The 10,740-nt window shown below is 46.4% G+C and overlaps 1 protein-coding gene across 1 annotated transcript in view; it reads left to right on the plus strand.

Moving 5' to 3' along the window:
• The window catches only part of LOC119186793 (anoctamin-4), a 22,298-nt gene extending 18,477 nt beyond the window's left edge, over positions 1 to 3,821 (plus strand). The window contains exons 12-13 of the mRNA XM_075871625.1: positions 274 to 379; positions 3,429 to 3,821. Coding sequence (XP_075727740.1) covers positions 274 to 379; positions 3,429 to 3,620 — 298 coding nt within the window. The 3' untranslated portion in view covers positions 3,621 to 3,821. The remainder of the gene's footprint in view (positions 1 to 273; positions 380 to 3,428) is intronic.
• The last annotated feature ends 6,919 nt before the right edge of the window (positions 3,822 to 10,740 follow it).

A 10,740-nucleotide genomic window follows, 5' to 3' on the forward strand; every position in this document is an offset into this window, starting at 1 on the left:
ATTCCTCCTGGCATTCTATTTTTGTATTTCTGTATGCAGTTTTCTTTCTTGCTGTTGTGCGTCTTCTTCTGCACTAATCATATCTTCTCGCTTGTTAACTGACTTTTTTTTTCCTTTGCTGTTCGCTACACGCCATACACGCCTGTATGGCGGCGGATTAGTTCATCAACCTCTAGGTAGCTTTTTTTTCTTCTTTTTGTTGTCCCCCATCAAGCCTAATGTATATAGCGGAAATAAACACGTCATTGTGTTTGAATTGATTCCCCCTTTCAGGTACAAGGGTTACCGCGAGCCACCCGGTTCGGAGAAGGAATACGAGCTCACCGCCACCTACTGGTACATATTCGCCGCCAGGCTGATCTTCGTAGTGGTGTTTGAGGTGAGCATGCACTCTCCAGGAAGTGAAAAAGAAAACGCAGTTTTAGTTTCTCTTCTCCTTGTTTGTCACATGACAACCCTCGGCACACTCACAATACAGCGATTCCATATGCTGCCATGCTAGCTCTATCTGCGAGCGTTAGTTCTGAACATGATTCGTCACGTCGTCATGCACAGCTTTCAGGTTTTTGCAGCAGCATTAGCCGCTACAGTTGCGAGCCCCCGGTGAGCTCTGTACTCTTGCAAAGAACTAGCGATTAACGATGCTCTTATTGAAGGCGGAATCGGATGCGTTTTGTTTTATCAGTTCCCATACAAAGCTTCTGGAGGGGATGCCGATTTGTACGCACTAGACAGCAACGTAAGGCGAGGTATCTAGATCACCAGATCAAGTAATAGTCAGAAAATTCTTTATTGTTGAAAGTGAAGTTTGAAGGGAAAAACAAAGTGTGTGATTTGCATGAGTTCATTGAGTGATATGGGGGGGGGGGGGGTCATTTCCCAAAACCACCATATGATTATGAGAGATGCCGTAGTGGAGGAATCCAGAAATTTCGACCACCTGGGGTTCTTTAACGTGCACCCAAATCTGAGCACACGGACCTACAACATTTCTGCCTCCATCAGAAATGCAGCCGCCGCCACCGCCGGGATTCGATCCCGCGACCAGTGAGTCAGCAGCCGAGTACCTTAGCTACGTGACCACCACAGCGGGTTGGGATTTGCATGATGTAGTATGCCGTGCGCAGCCATATAATACCAGTGTTGAATAGCGCTGTGCAATGACGGCCCCTGTTGGCTATCCACCCTTTATTTAAACGGAACAAAATAGTGATTTAGTAGCGCGTGTGTCCCTGACCAATAGGTGCTCCTCGCCATACCGCAGTTCAGCTTCGAGAATTTCGCCGCAAGAGTTGCTGTCGAGACGAAAGCAATAAGTGCTTTACCGAATGCGACATTTGTCCCTTGGTGTCCCGCAGCGCAGGGGCCGAGGGATACAAGAAACAATCACCTCATTATCATTCTTCCGAACGGGAAAGTGGCGCACTAGGGACGGGAGCAAAGGAGACAAGAAGGACTCGGCACTCGCTACGATACTCCCTAACAAGGCCACAGCTCTAGCCCGGCTCTCAACCTCATTGAATCACCTCGTGACGTCTTCCTGTGACGTCGCGCTGGCCACACAGCTCACTGAGTTTCGTGACGTCAGCGTAACGTCAAGTGACGTAATGTCACACGATGACGTAATCACATGTCCTGGTAGCTTACTCGAGGTGTTCTAATCACGGAAGTAATGAAAAGGCACCTCAGGTGCTTACGACCTTGGAGGCAGCAGAGAACCGCGTTAAGTGCGAAAAGCTTTCGACGGGGCCAAGATCACTATATAGACAGAAGAAAAAAAGAAGGCTTTTGCGTTCGAGCTCTATTAAGTGGAAGCCTAAGGGAACCTGTGAACTTTTTTTACATATCATTATCACCACCCACCATAATGGTAGAGTTTCTTATGAATACATTAGAGGGAACTCGGGAGCCCCGCCATGGTGGTTTAGTGGCTAAGGTATTCGGCTGCTGACCCGCAGGTTGCGGCATTGAATCCCGGCTGCGGCGGCTGCATTTCCGTTGGAGGCGGAAATGTTGTAGGCCCATGTGCTAAGATTTGGGTGCAGGTTAAAGAACCCCAGGTGGTCAAAATTTCCGGAGCCCTCCACTACGGCGTCTCTAATAATCATATGGGGGTTTTGGGACGTTAAACAGCACATGTCAATCAATCAATCAAGGGAACTCGGGCGCTAGTGTCTGTGGAAGCTGCAACACGCAGCATGTCAGCCAGCGTGGAAATGATGGATAATGCACGGATTTGTCTAATCTTCGTTCTTTCGGCTTCGTTTGGCTTCGCGTGACCCAAAGCCACTTTGCCACGAGAAGACAATCAGCAAACGATCAGAAATTTCACTTCTCCGCCTTAACCTATCACGAGCACTAATCCGGTCGTCGAATTTTACAACGATTCATTATTTTATCAGAAAAAAACACGAAAACACAACAAATAAATAACGAAGGCACAAGTGCGTTCCAGGCCTCAAGCACGAAGATTGGGTAAATGCGTGTACACTTTCAACATTTTCCCGGTGACTGAACGATTGCAGCGCCAGAGTTCTCTCTTGTTAATTTTGTGAAACTCTATGGTCGAATGGTTTACGGCGCCTAACCGGTGAATCGAATGCAACGGGATAGAATCCCCGCTGCGGCGACGGCACTTTCGATGCCGGCAAAAATGTTAGAGACCCGCAGGTTATAGAACTAGTGGTGGTCAAAATTTCAGGCACCCTCCGCTACAGTAACCTTCGTAATCATATAGTGGTTGAGGGATGCACAACAGGGACTTTTTATATTGTCACCTGGTCGTGACGTTGACGAAAGCAGCAGACTGTATACCCAAGGTGAAACTTTGTTAGACTGAACGTGTGGCCGGGAAAAGGAAAGCCAGATTACAGCGATACACAGTGGCACTGCTATTGGAGCGTCGGCCGTCGATCAACTGATCCCAACGGTGATCACTTACACTTCCTGCGTCGAACTGTCCAGTCTTATCAATGGTAATCGTGGAATCTCTGAAATGAGCCTAATTGTTCGTGTCTCGCGCAACAATCTTAACAAAATGATATACTACGATCGGGGAGCTTCTCGAAGACGATCGGCGCCGCGAATTGCTGACGGTCTATGTAGGCGTAAACCAAGTACACCTTAAGTGGAACAACAGACCCGCGTGGAAACATTCCCCCGTATTCTAGAACTTGCCTTCACTCAACGCTTCGCCTTCACTTGGGAAAGTCGATGGGAGTGCCATCTCTAGGCGCGGCAAGTTACTGCATATCAGCAATAGTCTGCTGCGATTCTTGAGTAGCGCAGTGTCATTTTCAGCCGAGTGGTGGCGCAGTGCTCAACTTTGTCAAGTGAAAGGTGAAAGTCGAGTCGAAGAGCGCTTGTGAATACAGGGGATTATCTCTATACCTTACTTTATGATGCTTTGTTTTCTGGCGTATTCGCAGCACGTGGTCTTCTTCGTGAAGTGGCTCGTGGCCGCGCTCATACCGGACGTGCCTCGGTCCGTGCAGCAGAGGATCAGGCGAGAACAGATTGTGGAGCAGAACCTCATCGCCGACCTGCACACACGCGAGCGAGCTCGGTCCGGTCGAAGCTCCAAGAAAACCGCCTCAAGCGACGAAAGTGATCGCCGCTGAACTTCGAAATCTTCGAAGATTTTATGATATTTAGGTCACCTCTAATGAAAGAGAGAGAAAAAATGAAGAATGTACTCGCGTATGATTCCCACGCCATAATGTGTATTCTTTATTTTTCATTACAATCATTGAATCAAATCCAGATTAAGCGCAGTAGTAAAGGAAAGGTGCCAAATGGTCTAATAAAGAACACCAACTTTATTCTGGCACTCTTCATCCAACTCACATGCTGGCCTTCGTAAACGAGAGAGGTCATACAAATTTCTAAGAAAGCAAGTCGGTGCACAAAAGCAGACGAACAAGAAGTACCATGGATTTCTTTTTACATACAGGCTGTCGGTGTTTTTCGCTTTTAATTTCCGAATCCTTCCAAAAAATTACCCACATTTAACTCACAAACCTATGTATCACGGACCAAAGGTACACTTGGCATGTTTTCTAAGGCCTGTGCATACAATGTGTAATTAAAGCAAGACTTCATCGCAAATCTGATCACGAAACTATACACAGGTTAAAATTTAGTCGTGGAATTGCAAATGCGCACGAGTGTACATAGCCACTGCTAACCGAGTTGGGTGCGTTTGGTGATGTAAACGCAGCTATGTGGTTCCCGTCGAGGGCGGTAGCACCAACGGTGGACGAAGAATACAGAACCATAAGCCGACCAACTGTTGTGAGAACACGAGTTGGCCTAACCTAATAACTAGACCGGTGAAATACAGTAACCACTCCCAGTGAATTACACTCGATGGGATCAATGGGATCAATTATACTCAATGAGATAATACTAAACGTGCTTGGCCGTTTCTGTGGCCAAGCTGCTCATGAGTACCGCTGAGCCACAGCATTCGAGAGCCAACCCATCATTCCCATTGTGGCTGAACAACCGCAGCGGCAGAGCTCTTTTCTAGTTAACTTTGGGACACTATATGGTCCAGCTGTGGGACATACTCTATCGCTTACTAAATCGAACAGCGTTCTTATAAATTAATTACGTGATAAATAAGCTCAAAAGTCAGCGTAGTAGTGCTTTCGCTTGAATACAAGAAGCACCGACTAAGGGTGCATAGACCGGGTAAGTAATAAGTCCTCGAGTTTGATTCTGATCCGACTACGTTCAAGAGTAGAAGAGCCTGGATTCTGTAGCACACACCAACGCTGAGGAATTGGCCAACGTAAGTGTGTGTCACAAATATTGGTGCCTCTTATGTGTTTTTCACCTTCAATTTGAGCTACATCCCCCATCTTGAATCGCCTACTAGCCTAAGCAATTGAGTTGCCTAAATTCAACTAGCGGTAACTCAGGCGCTGTGACCGTTCAGCGGCCATGGGGATGATGGTTAGTCATGTGGTTAGTGCTCAAATTCGACTAACTTCCTGCTTGCAGGCTTCGAACACACTTGCGGCTTTGTTTCTGTGTTTTGATTCTGTTTCTGATTAAGAAAACGCGCCGTTGTGAACTTCGGGACCCGATTTCAGTTAATGAGGCCTAAAAGGTCAAGGCGGTGAAGCGTAAGCGTTAAATGCTTGCCGAACTTCGTCTCGCGGTGAAGCGGATTTAGGCCACATTGAGCGGAACAGAGCAGAAAGAATGATGATTAGCCAAATTTGTGTACTTCCCACCATTCCTCTGCTGGCTGAAAACACTAGCGCCATAGTCTTTTCTAGTAAATTTTAGGAAACCCTGTGCGTTTTTCGAGCGAACGCAACTTGCTACGCGAAACGTTAGAGACACTAGACAGTAGACCTTTCTCCGAAGAGAAGATCCTTGGTTCATGGCTGTACGCGTCACAGGCCAGCAAAGCGACGCGAGCACTGCTAAGTTTTCTAAAGACGACCGGGCTACGCGACCGCTTATAAGCGTGCAATGGACAAGGTCACATCTACACACACGTTGCCCTTCACTTCTCTCTCTCTTCTTTAATCCCCTCACCCCTTCCCCAATGCAGAGTAGCAAACCAGACGTGCGTCTGGTTGACCTCCCTGCCTTTCATTTCTTCCCTTCCTCCTCCTCCTCCTCCTCCTATGGGTGACAACCCCTAACCGGACTAGTGACGCCACTACGGAAGCTTGGAGTAGCGGTGAGCCAGGAAAAGTTGCATGCTAGCGTCTTTAGAGGGTTCACCTCAGCCGGGTACCATAGTACCACCACGGCGAGGCTTTAAGCGAGTCTGTGCAGTGGATCCCGAGGCTTCACGTCGTGCCTAGCAAACGCTGTGGCCGCACAAGGACATTGCGCCGTAAAAAAGGACCTTCAGAGTCAGCGTAGTACTTTCATTCGAATGAAAAAGGCACCGACCAAGCTAAATCAATATGTTCTCACTATGACCGACCTAAATCAGAATAGCTATCTGTTATATTCCATCAGTAAGCAAAAATGGGAGCGTATTCCGGAGACAATGCAATATTTGGCCAACACGTTTCCTAAAAAAATGCATAGAACGTGCAGTTTTACACGATTGTGTGCATCTAATATAGTGGTGCATGGTGGAATAAAATGCGACAAAATTTTTAAAATAGGTAATATTTTGATTTCACTCTGTACAATTAAATACCGATTCCGAAACATTGCTTCGAGTGCAAGGTATGTGCTAAATTAATATTGCCTTGTTGACACTGTTCAAAACATTTTTTGTAAAAATAAATATATGCTCTACGTGTCATTTTGCCCCAAATTCAGGGACAAATTGAGACAGCGTGAAAGAGAAATTCATTCCTTCTATTCTTTCTCTTTTCTGTAGAAATACTTGAAATTCACTCTGTGGGCTTTTATGCAGTCTTCAGGAGGCTAGTCCTTGGCATCCACACATTGAATCTGGACAGCTCGCGGCGTTGCGTTATTACAAAGCTTCTTGCAGATGAAACACCAACAGTCTTTCTTTACGCTGAAGTTGTGTTTTGTTGAACGCTTGTACCTAATTGGATTATTCAATAATTGGATGCTAGAGATGTTCGGCGTATCTTCTTAACCTCTTTTTTGCCGTTTTGATGCACAACTGCTCAGGCAATATATGGCTTTTAACTTCACCCGCCGGGCTTTGTGAGGATATGAATTTAAAACTGTGCTAGAATCAGATTTTTCTCGCGATTTTTTTTTTTGATGAGAGCATTATAGTAGCGTCAATAAAACTCAATCCCAAGACATTTTTTGTGAGTGACTTGACTTGAAGATTTCACTATTTTCTTATGCGTCTCTTGAAAGCATCCCTGGGAACGCGGAAAAACCTCGATGTTGCACGAATGAAGGGAGTCATGTCCTAAATAACTATCGGTGCTTTTTTTTTTCATGTTGGCTTCCTCCCAGGAAGCTCTATATGATATTCTTCTATGTCCGAACCCTCCTAAAAATAAATATAACATATATTGATTGTAAATAGATAGCTGAGTTAATAAGACACTCTCAGGCAATAGGATGCCTTTTTGTCGCGTTTTGCCCCTCTCGCATGCCAGGATCCCTCGGGAACCAAATGAACTAAAGTTTTGATGTGGTAGCTTCACGCACGGATTCGAAAATTTGGTCGAGCAGAATTCCCCTAATTATGACGGGTCGCGAACATACTGGCATCAGCCGCGTAAATTTTTTCCATGCAATCGTTGTAAACAATCATCAATTACACATGAAAAGGTAGAAAAGTACAAGCACTTATCGCTGGAAAAAGACACAAAGAGAAGTAGTTCTGGTATTAGCTACAAAGGCCGGCATAGTCAAAATTTTCGCGTTTTGCCGAGTCCCTGTGTCTCATTTTTCCCCACTTAATCCTAAAGGAGGAAGACACGCGGTGTTATTTTATGAGTAATCATTGTGAATTCTTATGGTTCACAAGAAAAACTGGGCCTGGAACTATGAGTAAATGTTCTTCTTTGGGGGCCACTGCTCCGGGGTACAGCCACAGGTATGGTTTCTTTGCCATTCAGAACTATACCACTGGGACTCAAAGAATCTCCTGCTATATTTGGAGCACACAGCATTTTTCTTTTTATTACTAGAAATTGTAAATTCCGATCAGCAACCAATTACAATTATTAACTAGTTGACCTAAGAATAACATAGTACTGCAATTATGGGGCGAATTCACCTACAAAGCCAATTCTTTCCAATGGTTGATTCTTCAACAGCTTGGCGCAATCCACTCGGTGGGATAAGCCACGAATCTGACGGTGCTTTGCCTAATAAAGTAATTCACTTCTTGAAGGAAATAGTTGAATTCATTAGGCATTACGGGTAATCATTTAAACTTCTAGGATTTCAAAAAAACATTTGATTATTGTCACAAAAGCAAACGGTGGCAGCAGTGACAGCAATAATGTGTCCATTAGACAATAGTCAAGGGTTACGCCTGTTGCTCAGCCACTGTCCCCACTGCCAAAATAATGCTTCCGTACAACAGCAGTAGCTCCATAGCCGGACAGTGGTCCTGCTTTTGTAGTCCATCCTGCGCAGTCTGGACCCGGTGAACAAAGCCTGTGCGCGACATCTTTCTGTATTGCTCTTGCGCTATCTTGCTGCGCAGTCACACGTGTCCGTCAGGATTGCTATTTACACACTCGCAGTGACGCCTTGAAACAGATCCCGATCTGCAGTGTGCAACAGTCAAGCGTTACGCCTGCTGCTCTGCCACTGTCACGGCTGCGTCGAGCGTCGCTGCCGAGCTCCTTCCTTAGACTAACTTGTTCGACGTCAATTGCGTCGCTTCTTGAGTGACCGCGTGGCCTGGCGGTGACTTGTTAGGCTGTATCTCAATATTATCTGAATTACGCAAGCGGTAAATGTCTTACCTCTGTCGTTAATTAGGACCTTTGGGGTGCCATGACGCAGGACAATGTTCTCAGTGAAAAACTTGGCTACCTCGGAAGCATCGCCTTTGGGCGGGGCCTTTGTGTCGGTGTAGACGGCCCCAGCAAGTCGGTCTCAATTTGCCGAAACGGCACGTGATGCGACTCTATGGGCGGCAGAAGTCTGACTAGTCGATGGCACCTTCAGCGTGTCCAGTATGAACGTGCCCTTACAAATCTAGTGACGTCAGTGGCAACGTGCTGTCAGTAGTATTGCGGGAAAAAAAAGTTCGCCGGCTGCAGCACGTGGCGGAGCGACGGAAAACTTCATCGCTGCGTGACCGACCATGACGAAGCTGGTGTTAAGACTATCGGCTTCAGCAAAGGCGCGTTCAGTCGTTGCTAATTCTAAACACTTACGGGTGTTGATGGTATCGGCAGCAGCCTCCGCGATAAGAGGCGGCAACGGCGCGTCTAGAAAACGCACCATTGCTGATCGCTGAGGCTCGATAGCTTCAACACCCTTTGTGTTACGGTCGTTTACGCAGCGATCTAGTTTTCTGTCACTCGGTCTCCTCGCGCTGCAGATCCCGCAATATTTTGTGGTCGACTGCACTTCAACTGTGTTTTTACGAGCGTGTGAGAAACTCCCGAGGTGTTCAACAATCGCGTCATCGTGTAGGGCCTTGAGGACTCTTGGTCGCAGTGCTGAAGGCGCTGCAAGAATGTACTTGGCTTGACGTGCCAAGAAGTATGGCTCGAAAAAAACGATGCCAGCGCTCGCCTAAATACCATCCGAACTATGGCGGCGCTGCGCTCGAGCTATTGCGTAAGGCCCATGAGTTCTCAATCGGCTCGTTGTCGTTCAGCGAAATAGCTATGTTCGGGACATACGGACGATGTCAGGTCGGCAGACAACGCCTGACGAAAATGGAACATTATGAACATCCGCTGCTGAGGCGGGTCATTAACATCTTCACCCCTGCACGCCCCATTCTTGCCAAACCCCCGAGACCTGTTGTTTAAAGGACAGAATAATCGAGGAATGGAGCTTGATGCTCGTTGAGAAGGTCGGGAAGAGTGGACAGAGGTGGTGCTTGGCGCCGGATTTGGTCCAGGAACCAGAAATACATAAGAAAAACAGAGTGCTGATTTATGTGGTGAGTTAACGGCTTCGAAGAAAACGTCTCGCGTGGATCCAGTCCAGTTGTTACAGTGAGGTTGGTTCAGTGGCTGCTCCGGCCAAGTTTTAGTGTTCGTTAATAAACTGAAAATTGCCAGGACCTGAGCGACCGGGCCCCTCTGGTCTTTTAACAAGTCACCGCAATAAAAAGAACCATTAGCATCACCTCCACCATCGAATCTTAATGTTGTCGGCACTTACGGTTCCTTAAAAGAAGTCATCATCTTGGTCCTCCTGCGGCGATGCGTTGAAGGGGGCACGATACAGGCAGTCGGCATCAGAGCATTTTCTTCCAGGCTTGTCAACGTCGGGGGGAAATATTGCAACGTTACCACACGGGGGCCACGCAAGCTTTCGATTATTCGCGTTCTACGCGAAGTCTCAACGGAGTGATCGGAAGTTATCGCTAAGCCTCACAAAGACCGATGCACGGCCTGCGCCGAGCGTTGCTTCGTGGGTGAAGCCCGATTGCATCAAAATAAAACAGGTGTAGCTATACGCTGTAGATGGCTATGCTTTTGATGGTTTTTTCTGCGTCGCGCCAAGCTATGACAGCCTATAGGCTGTCATAGCTTGGCTATGGGGCCAGTGCTCATATATATATATATATATATATATATATATATATATATATATATATATATATATATATATATATATATATATATATATATATATATATATATATATATGAGCACTGGCCCCTAAAATGCCCCGCACCTAAAGAGGCGCTATATTATGTCTTTCAAGTGCGGGTATGGCTAAGTGCCACAAAGCACCGCATTCGTTAATTTGTGCAAATGGCGTTAGGAAGCATCTGCGTTGAAGGTGCGAATGAAAGATATTACAAGGTATGGGTGTGCAAGCAAGAGAAAAAAAAAGTGCAGGTTGTCGTCGCATATATAGTTACGAGGCATCAATATATGTTAGCAAGGCGTTAGAGACAACCCCGTGACGAAGGGGCAAAGCACAAGGTGGAATAAGTGTGAGATGTTCGCAGCCATACGTTCGCACAGCGACACGTGAATATTTTAATACGACGCGCGAGAGATTGAGATGTGAGCCCCACGGGACGGCTTTATTCTCCCATAGAAGAGTACGAAGTACTCTAAATCGTTAACAACTTTTTTTTAAACACGATCTTATCGCATCTACGGCTCCTCC

The sequence above is a fragment of the Rhipicephalus microplus genome, chromosome 8 (genome assembly GCF_043290135.1).
Source record: "Rhipicephalus microplus isolate Deutch F79 chromosome 8, USDA_Rmic, whole genome shotgun sequence".
Classification (NCBI taxonomy): domain Eukaryota; kingdom Metazoa; phylum Arthropoda; class Arachnida; order Ixodida; family Ixodidae; genus Rhipicephalus; species Rhipicephalus microplus.